At 55.4% G+C, this 23,309-nt stretch overlaps 1 protein-coding gene across 3 annotated transcripts in view; it reads left to right on the forward strand.

Annotated features, from left to right (window-relative positions):
• The window catches only part of HDAC4 (histone deacetylase 4), a 276,416-nt gene that overhangs the window by 68,290 nt on the left and 184,817 nt on the right, over window positions 1-23,309 (forward strand). The window contains exon 1 of one of the 3 annotated variants that reach the window (XM_035006744.1): window positions 10,750-11,093. The exons of the other annotated variants lie outside the window; for them this stretch is intronic. Coding sequence (XP_034862635.1) covers window positions 11,033-11,093 — 61 coding nt within the window. The 5' untranslated portion in view covers window positions 10,750-11,032. Of the gene's footprint in view, window positions 1-10,749; window positions 11,094-23,309 lie in introns of those variants that run through there. 3 annotated transcript variants of the gene reach the window in all.

Consider the following 23,309-nt stretch of genomic DNA (forward strand, 5'->3'; position numbering starts at 1 on the left):
TTCCACGTTGTAAGAAAACCCTTTACGGGAGGCCGGTGGATTGGATGGGTGTTGTCCCACAGGTGAGCTGACCGCGCCCCCCTGTTGGACAGGCAGAGTCTGTGAGGCTCATTGGTGATTATGCCCACCTCTTGAGGAAGACCAGGAGCCTAGCTTTTCTGGCTCTTTGCCCAGTATTGACCACCCGGTGCTTACAGTGTCCCCGAGGGAGACACCGAGGGGCTGGAGGCAGAGCAGGCTGCCTTGGAGGTCTTCCGGACGCACCCCGGCCTCTCCTCCCCGTGCTCCCGGGCAGCCTTGCCCTGTGCTCTCTCTTCTGTGTCCAGCCCTGCCCTCGTGCCCGAGCCTTACCCACGATGGACTTTGGGGTGCCTGTGCACACTGCCGTGTGTCCCTGCTGGCTGCCACTCTTCTTCCCCCCCAGGAGTGGACGCTCTCACGACCCAGAACCCCGGGCCAGCCAGGACTGCTCCTTTTCTTCACCCTCAGCATTGCATGAATTTTCTGCACGCATTCGTTCCTTCTCCTGTGTCCCCGTTGCCACCGCCATCTCTCTCCTAGAATCTGAGTGCACTCTGGATATCCCATCAGCCTATCCCATGGCTTTCAGAGAATCTTTCTAGGATGTGGGTCCACTGAGGGGCTCCCCTCTGTCCCCGGGAGCAAGAACAGGCCCCTTTGTGACTCACCTACCCTCACAGCCCCAGGGCCTCCCTCACCTTCCCTCAGGGTACACGTGTGGGTGGTGTGGTGCCCATCTGAGTCCCAGGGTGATGGAGCACACGCGGGGGGCCTAGACGCCCTCCTGCCTTGCAAGAGATAGAGGGTAGAGCTGGAGGGACAAAAGGGCAGGACTCGAGTGGCCCCGCTCTTCCTAGAAATGTCTCCTGGTAAATTTATTTTCTTTTTCGTATTGCAAGTGGATGATGTAAAGCCTCCTGTTGGTTTTAGCATGCTGGGACCCTTAGCAGGCCCTTGTTGAATGTTTTCCCGCTGAAGTCTTCTGAGGAAGGGTGGAGCCAGTTTTCTGCCTTCGGGCTGTTGAGGCCATGCATCAGATGTGCCAGAATGTACCTGAAGTGTGCGTCCAGGCCGGGCAGGTTGGTGTCTCAGTGCAAGGTGTGGATAGACCTGAACGGAAGGGAGTGGAGGGAGGACGTGTCCAGTGGCGCCCTGTGCACAGCTGGGCCTCTTCAGGAGGGACACGGTGGTGGCCCCAGACTCCTCCGCAGGCTTGTCTCTTGACTCTTGACCCACAGCCCCTCTGCCTGGTCATCCTGGGCCTCTGCTCTCATCAGGTCCCACCCCTGCCTGTCAGTTTAATCCCCTTTGACCCCGGAGGGTCTGGCCTCACTGCTTTAGTGACTTGCCCAAAGACCCTCGCGTCTGAGGCCCTGCCCGGCCCCACTTTTCCGCCGCAGCTTGGAGGTTGGGGACCTTGCCTGCCCCCAACCCCCGGGGGACCTGCCCTCAGGGGTTCACATCCACTGGGAAAGTGCTGGGGGGGCAGTATTGAAATGAGGTTTTCTAGAACCCCAGGGTCTTGCAAGATGTTTACAAATTCACCTGAAAAGCTAGGTGAGGGAAGGCAGGCCCTGAGGGCTAAGAACTGGGGGAACTCATTCTAAAAGAGGCCTTTCCAGTCTGTTGTTTCAGGGAGGCCGTAGCCTGTGGAGCTGCTGGTCCCCTCAAGGACACTCTACCAGAAGAGCAGTACTGAGGGTAGACTGAGCCTTTTCCAGTGCTGACTGGTGGTGGCCCCGGGGCCAGTGTTTCCCGGGAAGCAGGGGACCCTGGGCTACCAGGGTGCCGCTGCCGTCCCCCATACCCCAACCTGTAGGCCAGGGGGGCGGTTCCGTTTCATTTCTAGAAGGATGTGCAGCTTTATTTTAAATTTAAAAAATTAAAACTGTATCTGACAGAGTTTCCTATTTATTGTTTGGATGGTAACTAAAGTTGAAAATGTTATTTTCCTGCCTAAACAGGGTTATGCTTTGAGTGCTAATGGGCTGGCTTTAAAGGGGACTGTCCACTCAGAAATCCCCATTGAACAGTCTCCTTGGCTCCCGGGAGTTTGCCTCTGTCCCACCCCTATTCCAAAGAAAGAAAGAAAAGAAAGAAACAGTATCCACCCCACACTTAGCAGTACTTCCCATTGTGGGATGTTCCTGAATTGCGCGCCTTATTTGACCTGACCCGTTATTTGGCTTTAATGTTCGGGTAGCGGACTGTTACTGGCTCTGCTGGGACTGAAGATGCACATTTTAAGTAAAAGGGGAGAGGTCTGTGTTTTTCTGACCCTGCCAAGCACTGAGGCTGCTCTGGCTTCTTGCTGGGGCGGCTCGGTGCCCGCCGGCCCCTCGGATTCCTTGGCTCGGCGCTCTGCTCCGATGGTGTTTACCCTCGGCTGCCATTCTCCTCGCAGGCTCTCTCAAAGGTCTTTGCGTCACGCCTCGAACAAACAACAAATGCTGAAAGGGTTTGTGTTCTCACCGCCTAAGAGCAGTGAGAGCACTTTGTTTACTTGGAGGCCAGGCCTGGGGCGGGGGGGGGGGGGGGGGGGGCCCGCGGCCTCTCTGGGACTATGTGTATGGGGGCGGAGGGGGGAGGTGGCAGGTGCTCCTGGGAAGGCTGCCGCTGCCCGGGCGCCTGGACACCAGGGCTCTGCCTCCGAGGTCATTGCAGGTCACCCCGCGTCCAGGGCCCCAGCCACCACCCCAGCGCACCCCTCCTGCCCTCCAGCCTGGGGACCCTCGGGGAGGCTGCAGACAAAGGACTGGGCAGCTGGGGTAGGTCCTGTTTTCATGCAAATGCAGACAGCCACTTCCAGGAGCCTCCCCAGCCTGAGTTCAGCTGTACCAGGCTCTCTGCCGCTTAGGCCCTTCTTCTAGAAGGTGCTGGTGGACGTTTTAAATCTTCCCTACGATATTTAAAATATGTGGACTTAGAAGAGCAACATAAAAAGCACCCACATAGACGTTTCCAGTGATGCACCCCCCACCTGCCAGCCCGCACTGCGAAGTAGAAATTAACCTAAATTAGGAAGATAATTGTCCCCATGTTAATTGTAGGTTGTCCTTTAGAGCTGTTTTCATTTGCGAGGCCTCAGCAGCGGGCTGGCTCCGGGCCCTACCGGGGCTTCCTGCTCATCGGCACCCCTTAGAGTCAGAGTTCCAGAAAGGAGCCCTTTCCTTTGGCATCCTCCTGCTCCGCAGTCTCTAGGTGACATTCTCCTGAGGTCCCCCTCTCGGCTGCGTGCCGCCCAGGCCCCCACCCCCACGCCAGGATGTCCCTCCCCGAGGGCCGCGAGGCCTCTCTGCACACACACGCCTGGCGATTTCCAGCAGCGCGGCTGGTGCGCCAGCTGTCACGGCCGGCCGCGGGCTCGCAGCTGGCGCTGGGGGCTGGTGCCCGTGCTCTCCCTGCCACGGTTTAGGGTCCCTCCTGTCGCCCCCCGGCACTCGGAGTAGGCTTCCCAATAAAAATCCCATTGGCCTTAGCCATGGTTCTGTGAGGGGTTTCCCACTTGGAAGCGCCAGGTGAACTGTAGGCCGTCCCTGTCTGTGCACACACTGCCAGGGGAGGCAGGGGACCCTCTGAGCTGCTTTTCTCGTCTTTTGGTCAGTTTTCCTGTTGCCTGGCTCACTTGCTTTGTCAGTCACGACTGGGTAACGCTCGTCAAGTAAAAATCTCAATCCTCGTCCTCCCCAGGCGACGAGTAATTGCTGAATGAACGATGTAATCCCCCCCTTTCTCCCCAGTGACCGTGTAGACAGTGTGGCAACAGGATGTAGTGTTTTGTGTGTATGTGTGATGTGTGTGTGATGTGTGATACATGTGATACACAAGTGTGTGCGATGTGATACATGCGATATGTATGTGTGATGCATGTGATACACGTGTGTGATGCGATACACATGATGTGTGGTGTGCAATACACGTGACACGTGCGATGCGACACACATGTGTGATACATGTGATAACGCGTGATGCGATACATATATGATATGTGTGGTGTGGTACATATGTGATGCATGCGATACACGTGTGCGACGTGATACACATGATGTGCGGTGTGATACATGCATGTGCAATACATGTGATACACATGTGATGATACATGTATGTGTGTGATGTGATACATGTGACACACGTGCGATGCGACACATGTGATAGCACACGATGTGATGCATATGTGGTGTGCTACATGCGATACATGTGATACATGAGATACACGTGTGCGATATGATACACATGTGTGGTGTGATACATGCATGTGCAATACATGTGATACACGTGTGTGACGTGATGCATGTGATACACGTGTGATATGTGTGTGGTGTGTGGGTGATGGGGTGTGTGTGACCGACCTGTGGGGTGTGTGTAGGCAGGCCGCCCTCCATTGCTGCCGCTTGCTCTGTCTCATGCTCTTAAGCTTGATCCTCCAAATCATCTGTCCCTCCAAACTCCCTCTCAGTGATATTGAAGCCTGCCTCCCAAGGTTGTCAATTTTACCTCTTACCTGCTTTTCACAGATACAGGAATGTTCTTCAACAATGTAAAATGGGCTGCTCATTGCTGCTTCGCGTCCCACATCACCGCGGCTGGGTGTCCCTGTTATGGGGGCTCCATGTCCCCATCACTGCGGCTAGGCATCCCCATAGTTGGACATCATAGTGGAGGAAGAATTAACTCAGAAGATGAGGAATGAGCTCAGAAGATGGAGTAAGGTCTTATAATATGGAAAATGTTAGCTCATATTTGGAAAAGAAATAATTAAATTTAGTAAAAATTGTTGATGCATTTGGGATTTTAAATTAAGAGACTTTCTGTCGATAAAGCCAATTTTTGGAATCCAAATATGTATTAACTCTTGGAAGCTTTGTTCTGTTTGGGTGCTCTGACTAGGAAGTAACACATAGCTGACAGGGCCTCGTTTATTTTGTTCTCTCACTTGCTTTACCTAAAGCTGAAATGGTGAGTAAAGATGATGATACTTTTGTTAAAAATTGGCAGTGGTGGAGACCGCCGGAGGGTGGGCTCTGAGCCCGTTCCAGCACGAGTGCGGGGGAGTTACGGTAGGTCTGTGCACCCCGAGCAGGTAGGGGAGCCGAGTGTCCGGAGGGCAGCTGCTGCTTCTCCCGGGCTCTAAGAGTCGTCTTCCAGTTTTGATGGCATAGTGCCGGGCACGCACGTGGTTGGAATTCAGTGAAAGCTTTGCGAGGAAAGGAGGAGGAACTGCTGTTTAAAACATTTGCTTCTGCTTCGTTGTTGGGAAACACACAACCATGCACATTTTAACACAAAGAAAGGTTAACCTACAGAAATTGTTCCTCCTCAGTGACAACTTGCTTGAGCCAGAAGCAGGCCTTTCCTTTTGTGGTTGGTGCTTACTGAAATCAAAGGAACAGCAGGAACCTTCCATGCCTCCGGGTCACGGGTCAAGAAGGTCACCTGTGGTTTTCCTCCTCTGACTCCTCAAGTTTTGTCTCCCGTTCAAGTCTTTGAGTTTTGTGTATGGTGCAAGGGAGGGATTCATTTTCTTTTCCCATTTTGATAACACTGGTATAAGACTTGACCCCCTTTCCCAGGATGGCCACACTTCGGGCTCTGGCGGAGGTCAAGTTCGCTCTGTTCCCGGGCCCCCTGCCAGCCCTGGCTTCCTCTGCCCCCACCTCCCTGCTCCGTCCCAGTCCTTCCGCGAGGGTCCCAGGGCTCTCTGTGCATGACCTCTCCAGAGATGTGAGCACCCCGGACAGGTTCCTTTAAAAAACCAAGGTGGGGGGCACCTGGGTGGCTCAGTCGGTTGAGCTCCAACTCTTGATTTTGGCTCAGGTCGTGATCTCAGGGTCATGAGATCGAGTCCCATGTGGGTCTCCTCGCTTGGCGGGGTGTCTGTGTGGGGTTCTCTCTTTCTGCCCCTCCCCCCTTTCCCATGAGCACACGCGTGCATGCGCTTTCTCTCTCAAATAAATAAATCTTAAAAAAAAAAAGTAAGTGGGGCTTTGAGTGGAATTGCACTGAATATATGGGTGAATTTGGGGAGAATTGGCATCTACAGTGTTAGATCTTCCGTTCCTTCGCGTGCTTGTCTTTCATTGATTGGTACTTCTTTAATGTCTTCCAACAGATTTGTATAATTTTAACTCAGGCCTAGCATGTGTTACATTCAATTTATTCTTTGGTAGAGTCTAGGGTTCTTTCCCATGTTGTAGACAATATCTTTTTTTTTAAATTAAGTTTTCTAGTGCTAGTATATGAAAATGGAATTGATTTGTGCATTTTATTTTTATATCCAATCACTTTCCTAAAATCTTACCATTTCTGAAAGTTTTTGCTGTAGATCTTTGGGGTTTCTAAGACAAAGAACATTAACTGTAACGATGACAGCTTTGCTTTCTAATTACTGTGTTTATTTTCCTTGTCTCACTGTGCTGGCTGAGGATCCCAGTTCAGCTTGGAGCAGGAGTGGGAAACGGGCTTCCTTCTGTCGTCCTTGACATTAAAGGGAAGGCCTCTGCCATGTCCCCGTTTCAGAGGGGTGGTTGCCGAGGTTTGTGTAGGTTCCCCTGCAGATGAAGTTCACGGATGTTTGTGTTTCAGGAGTGGGGGCTTTCACTGTACCCACAAGAGGATCATGTGGTTTCTCTTTAATTTCTTCAAGTGTTGGATTATCCCTCCATTTTTTTGTAGTAGACCCACCTCGCTGGTGATAAATACTGTGTTTTTTTTATATCTGACCGGATTAGGCTTGGCAGTTCTTTGGGATTGTTCTGTCTTTTCTTAAGTTGCTTTGGCTCGTAATTCTCCTTTTTAGCGTCAAGTTGTTTTATCCTCTGGAAGCATTTGCCTAAGATTAAAATGGTCTTGAAAGTTTGGAATTATTCTTAGATTATTTGGGTTTGTGTTTTCTTGGTGGGTTGATTTTTAACCACTGGGTAGTATCTAATAGTTACCAATAGTTTGAATTTTTAGTTCTTGTATTAATTTAAGGTCATTTTTAGGAATTGGCCTGTTTCATCTGAATTTTCATTCTTACAGCCATGGACTTGTTCATGGTATTTTCTTATCTTTTTAAATCTCTGCTGGATTTGTAGCGTGTATCCTTCTTCATGTCAACCATTATTTTTCCTTCTTTTTGGTCAGTCTTTATTTCACTAAATTTTTGAGACTCAGCCCTTGACTTTGTTGATGTGTTAGTCTGCTTTCCAGGTTCTACACGTCTGCTCCTAGGTTCCTTCTATGCATGGAGAGGGTGGTCGGCTGTCCTTTCCCATGGGAGGCCCTGTGGGCAGCTCACCAGCTCTCAGCCTGCCTCCTCCTGGTATAAACTACACATTTCCCTCAAGTGCAGCGTGAGGTGCATCCTAGAGGTTCAAAACCTAGCATTTTTGTTTTCATTCTGTTTTTTTGAAAGTCACATCGATAGTAGACCCCTTTGGTACAATGTAAGGAGAATGGTGCTTCGTCTCTGTGGTCTTCCTTCCGAAAACACTCCAGTGTAATCATGACAGAAACATCCCACAAGTCCCAATTAAGGGACATTCGACAAAATACATGGCTTGTACTCTTCAAAGCTGTTGAGGTCATCAAAAACAAGGCAAGTTCCAGGAACAGCCCTAGCCGAAGGAGACGTGACAGCGAAATGTGAGGTGGGCCCAGCGTAGGATTTGGAACAGAAAGAGGACATCAGGGAAAAACTAAGGACGTCTGAGTGCAGCATGGGCTTCAGTTGATGGTCGGGTATCGGTGGTGGCTCCTACTTTTAACAAACGCACCGTCCCAGCCTCAGACATTGGCTCCGTCTGGCCCTTCTCTACGACGCTCGGCCCCAGAGCCTGACTCCTGGCCCGTCTCAGCTCGGTACCCCGGGCCCGTGACCTCTGTGCCCTCCGTGCCCTCCCGCGCCCTGGACCTCCTCCGGGCCACTGTCTCCCTCCCCTGCGCACAGCCCTCGGGGAGCCCCAGCAGCTCCGTCGGTGAGCAGGTGTGCTTTGGGTTACCTGGGAATGTGTGACTTGCCCTCATTCTTGAAAGATTGTTTTACACGATCTGAAGATGATGCTTCTTTTTCTCCTTTTGTACCAGTCAGGCGACCCTTCCTCTGGCCTCTGGCTGCCCCTTCCTCGTCTGCCTTTTCTGACTGCCTGCTGCTGGCGTCCTTGTGTCCCATGTCTCAGTTGTGTGACTGTGTGTCTGGGGTGCAGGCACTCTTTTTTTCTCTCGGTGGAGGTTCCCTTCTGTGCCTGTGCATGGCGTCTGACCAGTTCTGGAAACCCTGGGCCGGCTCCCCCCATGCCTTCACCCACCCGGGACACACGGTGCTCCCCCCGCCCCCGGCTCTCCCCGTGTCTCAGCTCTTCCTGTGTCCTTGCTCCCAATTTTGCCTCCTGCTTTTCAACTATTTTCTTCAGAACTGTCTTCTAATTCACTTAGTTTTCTTGTTGGGTTTGCACGGTTTCCATTGCTTAAAGTGCCCATTGAGATTTAAACAAAATCATCATTTAAATGATTTTAAGTTCTTCATTCATCAATTCATTTAAATTGTTATTTTTGAAAGTTTTGTTCTTTTTCTAAATGATTAATTTTGACAGTTTTATTACTTTCTTTATTTCTTAATTTTTAAAAGTATCTTAGTAAACCTTTTATTAACTCAAAACATACATACAAAAAAATGTACTTAAGTGGATAACACATTAATGGGAGTTTTTCCTTCAAAGTTTCAGAAATAGGAACACGATATCCTGTTCCCAGCAGTACCTGTGTCTCAAGTGTGTTTTTGACCCTGTCCATGGACACTCTGCTGCCTTCCAGTCATTTCTGTGTGGTTTGCTTGTCCTTGATCAGAGCCCAAGTGTAGCTGGTCTCCCCACGTGGAAAACGGATCGGGATGGATGAGGCTTTTCTTCAGCAGCTCTGTGGGCTTCTCAGGGAGCCTATAGTCAGTGCCCTGCTGGGAATGTCGCGGCCCACAGGGGGCTCCCTGACAGGCATCCCGGCTCGTGAGCCCAGCGCCTTCGGGTGCTCCCCGTGGCCTCCCCCTCGCCCAGCCCGTGTGCCCCCTGCTCGAGCTTTGATCCTATAGCTATTTCTGGCTCTTTTGGGGTCCCTTCCCTGCCCGGAGCCCAGCAACATGACCGAAACTATATTTTATTCAAAATCTGGGTTTTCTGCAGCAGGAGAGCTCCTGCCGTGTCCCCAGAAGAGTGTGTCCCCACAAGCCCGGCCTGGGGCCTGTACATCCTCAGACCGTTGGGTCCTTCTTTGTTTTTCTCCACCAAAGCTGAGATGCCAGGTATGGCCATGGCACCCTCTCTGGCCTCCACCCCTGCACCTCACCTCGATGATGCTCACCTGCCCAGTGTAGCCTCCGCTTAAATCTGTTGTATCCACGACCCGCTCCTTCCCCAGGAGGGCACAGGCTGCTGGAGCAAATATCCCCTTTGCTTCCTGGTCTCCCCCCAGATTTTGCCCCCCAAGCCCGGGGGCTCTTGACATCCAGCCCGCCTCCGGCCGCCGCCCCACAACTTCTCTGCCCCTCCCGCCCTCAGACTTTGAGCCAAGCCTTGTTGGTGCACAGCAGGTGGCTTGTCAGGACTGGAGGGTGGAGGTGTTTTGCTCAGCGTTAGATTGATGGGTAAATTTAGACACATGATGTGTTGACTTCCATCCAGCTTTTGATCCCATTCTCTCCTTTCCCCATGAATACCTCTCACTTTTCTTGAATTTTCAGTCATTTGCTTGTCTCTGGCTTGCTTTCTGAGAAAGCTGAGTCTCTAAATATACTCTAATTGCTTACCTTAAACAACACAGCAGAGTCAAACTTCCCCGATGCTGCGTCTCCCTCAGGCTCTCTGTCACCTCCTGCATGACTTCAGGGGTTGGCAGATGCGCTTACATGTAATGTCCAATGAGGATGCTTTCCAGTGGGAAAGAGCAGACGGGGATGTGTGGCTGCCGCGGGTCCAGGGCTGCTGTGGTGTCGCCCACGGCGTGTGCACCCGATTCACACGGTGCCACCACGGCCTCATCTCCAGTGGCCTCTTGCTGTGGATGCCCAGGGGCCCCTGATGGGCTGTCCTGCATGCCACCTGGCCTTCCTGCCAGGGTCACCCTTGCCCCATGAGGGGTGGGAGCCCGTGGAGGAATGCTTGCCCTCTCTCCCCGCAGACAGACCGTCCCGAGATGCTCGGCTAAGGCTTCTAGCCGGGTCCGCTTGATTGGGCCACTCCACAGCTACCTGGGGATATGTCCTTGTCCCAGCCCCCCCCACCGCTGCCCTGCCGCACTCCCTGCCCATTGCCCCAGCTTCTCCCACTCACGCCTGGAGGGACATTCTGCTCCAGAGAAGCGGGGACACTCAGGCCACCTCCATGGAGAATGCAGCCCACGCTGACATCTGTGTCCTCATCTCCTACTTGCTGTCAGCAACCTGCGGTCCCAGTCAGGGCCCCTGCTTCCCTGACCGCAGCAGCCCATTCTGGGGGTCCTTCCGGGGGTTCATAGTGTGTCAGTGGCTCATGACGGGGAGGGGAGCGGGATCCTGGAGAGCCGAGCACAGCAAGTGGGCACTTCACACCGTTTTACAGAAGCGCTCGTGTGCCGCCTCTCAGACCCACAGCTGGCCGAGGGGCCCTGCCACGTGCGCCCTGGAGTTGGCCCCTTCTGCTGCGGGGCGGCCCTGTGGGGCCAGCCGTCCCCCTCCGTGTCCAGAGACAGCTCCGTGCCCCACACTGACGCACGCAGCTTCTCCCTGTCCCCGCGGCCTGCCTTCAGTCGAGGTGCTCGGGCTGGAAGTCCAGGAGCGGCTTCTGATTTTCTCCTTCAGCAACCTGGACACGCGGTTGGGTCCCCCTTCTGATGGCTCCTCCTCCAGGACTCCGGGTCTCCCGGGCGGGCGGGCAGGTGGGGGCCACTGCTCCTACCAGCTGATTGCCCAGCGCGGCCGGCGTGACAGGAAACGACGTGAACTCACAGCTTGAACGCAGACTGAAAACAGAGGTCCTGAGGACTTGGGACCTACCACCTCCTGATGATCTGCCTGTGCTGCTCCCCGATGCTGCACCTGATCTGGGGTCTTCAGTGTCTTTACGGTACGCATGCCCGGTGTGCGCAGGTGCCTTCCCGCCGGCCAGGGCTGGCTGCCCCTGCTCTTCTGGGACCCCTGCACTCCTGGCCTCTCCCTCTGCCTGCAGTCTTTCCCTTCCTGATTTTAGGGACTCATCAGTGCCCCCCCGGGTTCAGGGGTCCCCTTGAATCGCAGCTCCCCAGGGAAGCCTTCCCAGCTGCACTCCCGTGCCCTCCTCTGTCGGCCGCTTCCTGCGGTTCGGGACTAGCGCGGACTCCCGAGAGCGGCGGGGTGTGCGCGGCCTGGGGGGGCTTCGGTGGCTGGAGGAGTTCTGGAAGAGTGCATGGTTTGTTTTTAAAGTGGCCCGCCCCCTGCATAGGGACGACAGTGGGAAGACTGGTAGTCAGCTGTGAACAGTGGGTACGGGGGGACAGTGACCCTGACGTGTCCTGGGGCAGGACAGCAGCACCCCGTGTCCCTCGGCAAGAGGGTCCACACGGGCACCCCCACGGCGGTTCTTTTTCCTTCGGCACCCTTTCCAGGTTGCTTTGAGGCCGGAGTGTTTGGAGTCGGTGGCGGGCGAGCGGCTGCCCATGTCGTGTGTCCTGTGCCCTGGCTTTGCCCCTGGGAGGGGCCGCTGGGCTCCGTCAGCCATGCCGCAGTGACCGCCAGCTCCCTGAGCCGCTCTGTGCCCATCCGCAGGCTGGGAGTCTAGCACGAGGAGGCTGGGGGCTCTGGTGTTTGAGGGCCCGTGGCTGGCTTTCTTCGGGTGAGCCGTGCAGGAGCTTGAGACACACTGGCGCGTCACCCTTGTCCTGTCTCGTGGGCTGTGGGCATAATGACGAGTGAGAGAATGTAAAATGTAGATTTCCAGATGGCATGTCTGTCTGTTTTTTGGCCAACGTGTTTTCCATGGTTGACAAAACAGAGCCAGTGTGCGTCTCAGGTGATACAAGGAACTTTGGTCAACACGCGCCCCGTTCCTCCGCCGACGAGCCTGTGGCCCCCGCGTTCGTGGTGACCTGTGCCCGCAGAGAGCGCGCTCTCAGGGTCCTCTTCCTACAGGGTCACCGCACGAGACACCCCTGAGAGCGGGGTGCACACTGTCCGTGGACCCGCGTAGTGATTCTGGGACGTGGGGGGGACCTCAGAAGTGTGGCATGCACGGCCTTTGCTGAAGCATTTGTCCGTGGTCCTGCAGAAAGCGCGGAGAGAGCCTGCGGGGGGCCTGCCGTTTGTTGTTCTTCCAGCATGAATATGTCTGGTTAATTATGCAGCCGGGCACGCGGCCCTCCCCATCTCTTCTGCTGAGGGTGTGGGGACACGGTCCACTTACCGCCTCCTTCGATGTCTTCCGTGGCCCCGCTGGCAGGGCTGATCCTGGGTCCTGCTTGTCACCCGCTCGCAGGAGACCTCCGTGTCGGGCGCAGTGGGTGTGGACCGGAGATTTGTTGCTTTGATGCTGCTCCCAATTGCTTTCATTTTCCAGCTCACACCGCCTGTCGCTTGTGTCACACCGCGCCCTTCCCGGCGGGCCTCTCCCTCTGCACTGGACTTGGAGAGGGATTCTGGTTTCCGCTGGGACAGTGAAGAAGACTGGCCGGCGTCAGTCAGCAAGACTGGGTCAGAGCCCTGGCTTTGCGGCTGAGATGCTAAGTGATGGGAACATCACCTGGTCTCCTGGAGCCTTGGTTTTTCTCATCAGTGAGATGGGTATATAGCCACCTCAAGCATGTGTCATAAGGCCTAGGGGGCTGAGGAGTAGCCTGTAGCCTGCTCGTTGATTTGTTGAATAATTCACGTATTCAGTCATGGTTTTCAGCTCGTGGAAGTGAGTCTCTCTGCAGGCCCAGGGCTCAGGCAAGCCTCACGGGGGGACTGCAGATCATGGCTTTGCTTTTGCAGGTAAAAGCTGTTACTAAATTTGAGTTGAAGGTGCTCTGAGGCTGGCATTCTGAGGCCTGGAGGAGGGTACACGTGCATGTGGGTCACACTGTGGTGAGGTCACCTCACGCCATTCCCTCTGCTTGGGGACCTGGGCCACACCTGCACTGCCCTTCTCCTCGGCTTTCATCCTGGGTCCTAGTTTTCACTGTTCCAGGGGGAAGCCTGCTGCATACGTGTTTATGGGCAGGGAAGTGACTTTTGAGGGAGGCTCTAGAACCTTCCTAGAAGGTAAGTTAAAACAAACCAAAACTTTTGGTAAGTTATTTTGACCGATACATAGTAAAAGATGTCTCCAGACTTAAAAACTTTTCTTTTTCTTTGCGAATTAGATTGTCAAGGATTTTTAAAAGCAGTGTGATATGTCAGATAGCCTTGTAGAAGATCCTGGTTGGCCGAGGCACCTCTTCTCTGAAGACCCCCGGGGGAGGGGCCCACTCAGACTTGAACTACGCCCTTCCTCACCCACCTTGGCTTGATGCTTTGGTGCTGCTCTGTCTTCTCTCTCTTTTCCATCTCTTGTGGAGGGCTCTGAAGACTAACGGTCTGAGCCGGTGGGGAACGCACGCCTATTTCTCAGAAACCCCAGCCTCCAGGGCGCCCTGGCCGCTGGGCGCTGCGTAGGAGGTCGGCCCGGCGGGAGCCGAGTTCTCGTACTCATTTACTTATTCCTCCAGCCCCGAGAACCTGAGTGCTCGCAGTTACTCAGGCTAGCGGCTCCTGGGACCCACCCTGGCCCCAGGATGGACCTGCTGTGGAAAACAGCAGTGCCTTCTGTCGGAGCGGCCAGGCGCCGGCAGGAGCGGTGGGAAGGCCTCTCCGCGCCGGTACCGTCGGGCCCGGGTCTGGGCGGCGCGCCGTGCTCAGCGAGGCCGCTCGCGCCGGCCTCCGTGGGTCTGGCAGTGCCTGCGGCGTGACCGGGCTCGGGCCCGCTGGGCCGGCAGAAGCGCCTCCAGAAACCCAGGTCCCTGCCGTGGAGGGCAGAGGTGTCGGGAGATTTGCCTTCGGCCGCGGGCTGGGCTGGGCTCGGAGCGGGTCGCAGCTGTGTGTGGGGCACCGTTGCAGAGACCTTCAGGTGCTCTTTTCCGCCCAACCTGCCGTGCCGCTTGGAGGGGCGGCCTCGGGTGTCCCCTCGGGCCTGTGCTTTGAGCTCGGACTGAAGGCCCTTCGCCTCTGTCCACCTTCCCTCCTGGCACTGGCCCCTCATTCCCTGTTCTCTGGGGAAGCTGGGGTTAGGCCCTCAGCCGCCTGCAGTGTGGCTTTCCCTAAGCACGAGGAGGAAGTTCTAGGTGATTTCTCGTGATTTCTCCCTTGACGCATCCTGCAGCAAATGTGCAGCCCCTGCTATGCCTGGCAAGGGGTGGCCCTGGGACACCCGAGGTCAGGTGGAGCCAGCTTCTGCCGGATAGTGGAGAAGGAAGGTTGTGAAGAATGCCTGCAGGTGCCCAGTCCCCGTGCCGCCTGCAGACGCGCACGAGGCCCCAGGGGCAAGCTTGTTTCCCAGGGGCCGCCAAGAGCGAGGGGAGGTGCCGTGGAACGGGCTCTTGAACGGTGGGTGTTCCCTGGGCGCCAGAGGGGTGTGTGCGCGGACGCGGGCATGGGTGTGTTTGGGTGTTTGGTCAGGGTTGGGGCTCTTTGGGTTGGTAAAGGAAGGCACAGTGAAGATGGCCCTCAGGCCTGACCACTCAGTCACGGTGTCACCACTGAGGACTGTTGTCGGGCTCCAGGCCTGCCCTCCATCCTCCCCTGGTTCTGCTCCTTGGCTCACTTCTGCAGCTGGGCCATGTCCAGGGAGCGGGCGGCTTGGCCGCTCGGAGCCTCACCTCCAGCTGGGAGGCCTTATCTCTCCATCGCTAATGAATCGGTGTTGGGGAAGGCACCCATGGCCGCGTGGGGGCATTTCCCTCCTAGCAGGGGGATCCCTCGGGGCCTCTGGGATAGCGGTGCCGCTCGGACACGCAGAGCTCTTGGGCTAGCTTCTGCACACTACCAGCTGCCCAGAGGACCAGGGTCCGGGTGGGCAGAGCCGTGATCTGACAGCCCTGCCCCAGAAGGAAGCTGGAAGAAGGGGCTGGAAGCAGGCTGGAGAGGGAACCCCTCCATTGTCCGTACGACTGATTTGATGCCCCTGCAACCAGTATCTTTATACTGTCTCTTCCTCCCCTGGGCTCTGGCGCTGTGGGTCAGGCCTCGCCCTGTCTTCAGCCGACCAGCACAGACGCTGCTGGCTGGTCTGTGGCTCTGGTGCTCTCTGTGTCGTCACCAGCCTCATGTTCCCGGTGTCAGAAGTCAGGTAGGTTCCCTGGTTCTCCCCACCTCAGGGGGAGTGCATCTAGGGCCCCCCGTGACTGCACGCTGCACGTGCTTGCGGGGCTCCCCGCCCCTGCACTGTGCGTGCTCTGAGCCGGCTGCGCCTCGCACATGCCTCCCACCCGCTGCCTCATCCATCCCTGCTTAGTGCTCACGGCCTCACCTCCTCTGGGACTCCTCCCCCCGAGGCAGGTGACGGTGCCGATGGGGGCTGCATCTTCCTTGCCCCTGACACAACCTCTCGGGCTAGCACTTGGTGTTGTGGGGGGATTTGCCCCCCAGCTTCTCACCTCCCTGTGAGCTCCCGGAAGGCAGGGGTCCTGATTTCCGTGTCACCTCCTCACCCTTCTAGGTGTGCGTGGCACCCGAGGGACCGGGAAGTGGGACCAGGGAGCCCAGGGCTGAGCTTGGAGCAGGCCCCCGGGCACTGGCGCCCACGCCCCAGCGTGCCCCAGCGCACCCCAGCGCGCCCCAGCGCAGGAGCAGCTCGCCCGCCCACCTCGCTCCCGCCGGCCCGGCCCTGTTGTCTGTTGCAGGCTTAGGGTCTGGGCGTTACTTTCTCAGCACGGTAACACCGCTCCCAGCATCACGGTGTTAGGAGCCCGTATGTGCGCATATATGTGACAGTTCGAACCGGCAAGGCCTCCTGGAACTCGGGGCTGGTTCTTGGTGACTCAGCAGTCTTGGGCTCCTGCCATTTCTGTGTGAGCCCTGTGCTGGGACGGTTATGAATCATCTGCTTGCCTCTTGATTTGCGTCAGTCAAACCACATGTGAAGAAAGCAGCAGTGAGCAAGGCTTTGCCGGCAGCTTGGCGTCCAGCGTGGGGGACACTGGCCAGGGACAGCCTCAGAAGGCCAGCCCACCGCTCGCCCCGGTGGTCTGGGCTGTGGGCCTGGGGTGGCTTCCGGCCGGGTCCCTCCACCCCCTCGCTTCCCCTCCCGAAACCGCTATGAGCCACGCAGGAGATGGGCGCAGTGGTCATGATGGCTCTTTCTGCTCTTTCCTGGTTTCCTGTGTGTAATCCTGTGGCCGGCGGGACACATTTGCAGTTATGGGAATGTTGGCTGTTTCAGGCAGAGTTGCTGGTCTTTTCTTCCCTGTCACAAAATCACTTTAGGACATGGCTCTTTGAAAAGATCCCTTGTAAGAAGGACTTAATTAAACCGGGATGCCAGCTGTTCCCCGCCCCCGCTAGGCCCGAGAGGATTGCTCCAGAGTGGGCAGGGCCCCGGGCCCACGGGACGCCTCGGGAGGTGACATGGGGCAGCCGTGAGTCTGACTGTGAGCGCCCTGGGGTAAGGTTTGCGCTCGGTGCAGCCCCCGAGACAGCCGTGCTCTGTGGCCGCCAAGGAAGCCCCGCAGCCCAGGGCTGGCTGGGCACGATTCCCAGGGCACCGCCAGTTTCATGGCTTGGTTTGTTTAGTTTTGTATGAAGCAGGCAGATTACACTGTCATTTTTACCGTAAAGTGTACTGTTGTTATGATTGTAGTTTAAATTGTAGCCGATGTTCTAGTTACCTGGCTAATCCCAGCTGGGGTAGCATTTTAGGAGAACAGCACCCCGGCCCCAGCCTTCCCAACATCACCATCTCTCAGTGAGCCCCGTACCTTTGCCCTTAAAGTAAGGGGGGACCCCAGGCACATGGAGTTCTTCCTGGTTTTTGCCCCCTTCCGGCGGTGAGCTGCAGCGTGCTTAGGTTGAGCTGCTTCAGGGACTGAGAGGAACCAAAGTGCTCCCAAGCGCTCTCTTTTCTGAAGCTCCTCTCTGAATGGGCTTCGAGAGTGTGACCTTCTGTGACCGTGAGCCCAACAACATGCAGACGGCCAGGAGACAGGACAGAGGAGCACCTGAGTCCGAATCCAGCCCTTTCATTGGGTATCTTTGTGGTTTTAGTTATGGAAAACTTCAGGCATTTATAGAAGTAGAAGATAGAACCATGAAGGACCAGGTGGCCTTCCCCTGGCTTTAGCAACGACCCACCTGCCCCAGTCCCGCCCTGCCTGTTCCCCGAGTCCCTCCCCGGGCTTCCTGGAAGCCATTCTTGCAGTCTTACAAACGCTAAAAGGTTGGGACTCTTCAACATAGAATCATCACACGCTTGACAGCGCGGACATTTTAATGCTGTCAGATAGTCATGGCTTAAAATCCCCAGGTGTCTGAACGCTTTGTTGTTTTCCTGGTTGTTGTTCAAATAAGTTAAATGAGGGCCACACAGAGGCCTTTCCCTCTCTCTGTTCCCTGGCGGTTTACTCCTTGAAGAAACTGGCTGCTCGTCCGCTGGAGCTTCCCCAGGTGAGGCCTCCCCGCTCGCACCCCATGGTGCAGCGCGCCTCCCTCCCGCTGCACCTGGTACTTCGAGGTGCAGTCCCGAGGTTGGGTCAGGGTTAGGGGGGCTTCGGCTGGCGAGACTGTTTCTTAGGTGGTGTGGGGCTTTCCGTTTTCCACGGGTGGTGCAGGTAGGGAAGGCTTTCTTCATTTACCCGTTTTCAGAGTGACAAGCTCGTTTCCTTATAGTATCTAAGGGTGACTAACGAGTTTTATCAACTTAATTCTGAGCATAATTGTGAACTCGTGGATTTTGGTATATTTCTGTATTTTCATTTTTGGTTGTGACTGTCCTTACTGATGTTCAACTTGCCCCATCTTTGGCCGGGGGAGCCCCTTAGCTTGGCCCTTGGTTTGGTTGATAGACCCTTGTCATCTTGATAGCTTCCTTGCTCTGGTGTGACAAGACGTCCCAGGCTCATCAGCCTGCAGCAGCCTTGTGCCCCAAGACCCTTGATTTCGTCACATTGGCCAAGTCCCTTAAGCTATGTAGGGTCTCCTGTTTTCAGGTCCTGGGGATGAGGCTGTGGATGTCTTTGGGGGGCATGCCTAGCCTTCACGCGTCTTTGGGGGGCATGCCTAGCCTTCACGCAGAAGGTTCTGACCTCTGACAGTGCTGGCTACCTGTAGGGGCTTCTGTTCAGGTCAGCAAGTGGGGAGGAAGCTGTTCCAGGAAAGTAGGTGCAGCTCAGAATGAGAGCGCCCAGCAGCGAGCGCCAGCCTCCGTGCCCATCTGAGAACCCGGGGGCATGCCCACTGTGCCCGCCCCTGGCTGCTCCGTCCCTCCAGGTCCCCCCCCCGCCCGCCAGTGGGCGTGGGGGCCAGCACGGGGCCCCCTTCTGCCCGGGAGGGGAGGGTCGGCGTGCTGGCGCTCACGACCAGATGGTGTTCCTTCCCTGGCGTTCCATCGGGACTTGATAGAGAAGTGGAGCGATCTTTTGGAGTCTTCTTGGAAGCCTGGCTTTCCTTCTGGGTTAGCTGTTAGCTCATGTGCGCTCTCCACGTGCCAGGAGGCCATCTTCCTGAGGGTTCTGTGTGGCAGCCCCTGTCCACGTCTGAAAGCGTGGCTCTGGTCGTGCTCATGGCTCAGAGAAGGGGTGACCGAGGAGAGCGTGCACGAGGTTTATGTTCACGCTGGGCGAGCCTTGCAGCATCCCAGTCCTGGGGCTGTGCTAGGCCTGGGGATCCCGGTGCCTCCCGCAGGGGCACAGCGGGGGTGGGGGTGGGAATGGCGCCAGAATAGGCAGTTTGCTCCCAGAGGCAGGAGGGCTGGGTGGGGTGCCGCTGGGGACCCTGAGAGGACCAGAAAGCTCCCGGGGCGCCTGGCTCATGCTGGACAGGCCTCCGTGCACCCGGAGGCTGCGGAGGGGCTCCTGCAGGAGGGGCACCGTCACAGGTCAGCTTTGCAGTGGGTAGAGCATGTGCCCGGGGCTCTGCACTCTGCCTTCTCCTCCATCCAAGTGCCAGGCAGAGGCGGGGGCGGGGGCTCCTCACATGGGGACCCTCAGGCCAGAGCGGCAGATGGTGTTTCAGGCCTCTGGGTGAACTGTGTCTGAAGGAAAGGGCTTCTGGGCGGAAAGAGAAAGGACAAGGAGACCGGGACATTTATTTGTGAGCTCACTTCCGCGGCCAGCCCCTCCCCCAGTGTATTTCCGCACTGCCCCTTAGCCGGCTCGGCCCCCTGGCCCACCCTCCCTAGCCCCCTGGCAGCACCAGTCTGCTTTCTACCTCTCCAGATTTGTCTCTTCTGGGCCTTTCACTTCAGTGAAGTGATGCAGGGTGGGATCTTCGATCTTTTTGTGAGCGGTGTCTTCCCGTGGGCATGTTTTGTGGGTTCACCCATGATGTAGCATGACTCAGTACTCCTCTTTATCGCTGGTAGTGCTCCGTTGTGTGGATAGGCCACGTTTGGCTAATTCACTCATCTGTTGATGGACATGTGTTTCTACTTTGTGGCTATTATGAACAGCGTTTCTGTGGCTGTTTTTGTACAGGTGTTTTCGTTTGTCTTGGGTATATGCCTTGGGGGCAGGGGGTTGCTGGGTCCTATGTTAACTTCATGTGTAACTGTTGGAGAAACCGCCCCACTGTTTTCCAAAGCAGCTGCATCATTTTGCATTCCTACCAGCGGTGCAGGCGGGTTCCGATTTCTCCACAGGCTCGCCTGTCTTTTTGACTCTAGCCATCCCAGTGGGTACAGGGTGGTACCTCGCTGTAGTTTTGATGTGAGTTTCGTTTCCCTGATGACTCATGATATTGAGCGTCTTTTGGGCTTATTGGCCACTTGTATATCCTCTTTGGAGAAACGTCATTTCAAATCCTCTGCCCAGTTTTTTAATTGGGTTATGTGCCTTTTTATTGCTGCGTGGTAAGGGCTCTTTGTATGTTCTAGGTACAGCTCCTTTATCAGATATATGATTTGCAGATGTTCTGAGGTTTGCTTTTTCGTTTTCTGGACGATGTCCTTTGAAGCACAAACGTTTTTAATTTTGATGAAGTGCGTTTCATCGTTTCTTTTGTGTTTTTGATGCCAGAGATCTCCATCGAAGTCAAATCGGATTGGAAATGATGATGTGGGCCTCCTCCTAGGGCTCCTGGCCTTCTGCTTGTGTCGGATGTAAGCACTAAAAGGCTTCCTGGGCCGTTACTTCATTGCCTCGCTAGGTTCTGCGGGGCTCTAACCATAATTCGCTTTTCCCACAGTTGTTTTTAATTGAATGTCCGTGGGAAAATGGCCAAGCAAATTGAAGGCTTCACAGAGAGAACTGAGTTTCTTTGTTGATTTTTGAACCGTGGTTTTTCATCTTTATTGTATGCACTTTGTTGGAATTTGGCATCATGTTGTGAATTTTCATTGAGACTGGTCTTGCTGAATATCCCAGCAGTGGAGAGGTTCTCCCACTCTAAACAGAAATCGCAAAGCATTCCGTAGGCCCTGTGTAACATACAGAGGGACGTTTCCCGTGGCTGCTAGGTTGACCGTGGGGCACAGAGCCACCAGAACTCCATATGTGGAGATGCCCATCCTGGGAGGCGAGCGAAGAACAGGATGGGCAGTCTGCCTACAGGGTACAGACCAGCCCCCAGTCACCTGCTGTCACCAGGCCTGGCCACCAGCTTCCTGTCAAATGGGGGGCCACGTCGGCTGTGCCTGAGAGCCCAGAGGGCTCACTGTCAGTGGGCAGAGCTCCCCGGAGGACGCCTGTGCTCACTGCCAACAGTCACCCAGAAGGAGGAGGCGCTCCGTCCACCGTTGCTTCAGCTCACTTGAGTGCTCCTGGCAGTTCGAAAAGTGACGACGTTTGGAACTTGGGGTGCAGCTTGTGGAATTGGGGTCACTCTAGAGTAGGCTGCTGCTGTCTCCGGCCATTTAAGAACAGAACATAGCACACGCCGGCCTTTTTACTAGTTTTAATTCTGAAGATTTCGTTACCCTCAGATACCGGAGAAAGGGAAGAGTTTTAGGTCTTTGTCGAATAAACTTAGTCCTTTGCTTCACAAGTTTTTTTTTTGAGCTATATAACTAATTAGGGTATATTTAGTGTGAATCCAAATGTTCACCATCAATGAGGAAGGGTTGCTTTGCATTTTCTTGCCCAAAACTGACCTACCAGCATATAGATTAGTCTCTGTTTGGTATCTCTGAGGTCTGGGTATGTATTGGTCTGAGCGAAGCATCATTAAGTCCACCCGTGCTGACCCCTGGTGAGATTCCCATCTGTGCACAGCAGTCAGCTGGCTCCTTTTCATTCAGTGACTGGTTTAGTGATTTGAAAAATGCAGATAGTCCCCTGTGCATAATAAACTATAAAAATGTGGGGCGTAAGTGGAACTTAATTGTTTGGGACCAGGGACAGTGGTTCAGTCCCCAGGAGACTAAGAAGTGTCATCAGACCCCCAAGTGGGGTACAGGTGTGTAGTTTCTCAGCCTCTGACATCTGGCACTTCTCGATTCTCACTTTCCACATCTCCTTTTCTTCGCGGTTCGCTCTGTTGCATGCTGTCTGTCCTGGCTTTCTGCACGTTGTCAGCTTTGCTCTGCCCTTTCCAGGATCACCTGGGGGACAACTGAGCAGGGCCACTGAGGCTGCAGATGCATCCTGTCACCTGGCTAAGAGTGTCCCTGGCTCCACTGTAGCACCACCAGCGTCCGTGCATTTCTGGTTTTATTCCTGGTTGGTTTCCACACATACGGATGTGGGCAGGCCACGGGGCGCTCTCACGGTCACTCTGGCGCGGCGGCATGACAGCTGATGGCACTCTCTCCAGGTCAGGTCCCTCGTCCATGCCCCAGGGATGACCAGGCTCCAGAGAGGCGGTGCGGCTCTGTAAGGGCCACCTGCCGGAGCTGGTGCTGTCCTTACACTATGTTAGGACGCCAGTCAAGGGGACGGAGCAGCTGCCCAGGAAGCCTTGGCCAGCCCCAATGCGTGACCGGCGAAGCAGGACGGGACAGGACGCAGGAGCCAAATCCGCCAGTGCTGGCCTTGTGTGGACACTGCAGACCTTCTCGTTTGCAGTGTCCTTGCAGGATTCACGGTGTGCATATGTCTGAGTTGCGGGAGTCACCTTCCTGTGTAAATCTCCCTCGCGGGAACTCGGCTTCTGAGCACGTGGTAAGTTGGCGGGGCTGAGAAGGGGAATCATAGCCGCCGACCCCGGCGAGACCCCAGGGAACGTGCTCGAGAGCGTCTCCATCCTGAGCTGGCGGGAGGGGCGTCATCCTGCTTCTTCAGTCCAGGAAACTGAGCTGAAGGCCGGACCTGCTCACTGCTTCCCGGCACTGGCTTTGCGGCACTCAGGCCCCTGCTGGGCTTGCAGTCCCTGCACCGTGTTCATCACACGTCCGTATCACTGTATGTACGTACGCGTATCTGAACAACGAGCGGCTTGGGTGGCTTCCGTCTGTTAGTAAAGTAATGTTGATGTGCAGATTTGGAGTGTTTTCTGATTGAAATTTCCCACAAGGAACCGCTTAGAAGAAATTTGCTTTGAGCTCCGCCACAGATGGACTGGCCCTTGACACACCTTGCTGGTCCCTACAAGCAACGGAGTTCTGTCCTTGTACCCAGCTGTTTCTCTGTCCCTTTCCTTTTGGGGGGCTGAGGAGGGATGGGGTGCCCTTAGGTCTCTATCTGATCGAGTTGGGGGCCGCCTTGGGCTCTGGTGTGTCTTACCCCAACTGGTCCCTGGGTCCCAAGCCCGGCAGGGCCCCCATGCCCTGGGGTCCTCCGAGCCTCTCGCTTCTCCTGCTTTTCCATCCTGTTCTTGGTTGCTGGGGAATGAAAAAGCACAATGAATCCTTTCTCCCACCCTAGAATATGCAGTCTCCAGGGATAGCTTGTTCTCTTCGCTCTCCGTTGGGAGACTGGAGGTCAAGCTCTACACCCATCACCACCCGGCATCCCTTTCCTTCCCGGGGCCTGCAGGTGCTTCGTCTTGGCTGGGGCGGGCCCTGTCTTTCCAGGCTCTTCTGAGATGAAGTGTGTCTGTGGAACTGCATGGTAGAAGCAGACATGTCTGCAGTATTTTGATTTATTTTTGTGAGAACTCCATTCGGGGAGAGCAGTTTGTTTACTTTCGTGATGAATATCGTTGTCCTGGAGCTGTGGTTTATGTACTCAGCATTGTTTCAGAATCACGCTTCCCCCCGAGAATT

Source organism: Mirounga leonina, unplaced genomic scaffold (genome assembly GCF_011800145.1).
Source record: "Mirounga leonina isolate KUSES-001 unplaced genomic scaffold, KU_Mleo_1.0 Mir_151, whole genome shotgun sequence".
Lineage (NCBI taxonomy): Eukaryota > Metazoa > Chordata > Mammalia > Carnivora > Phocidae > Mirounga > Mirounga leonina.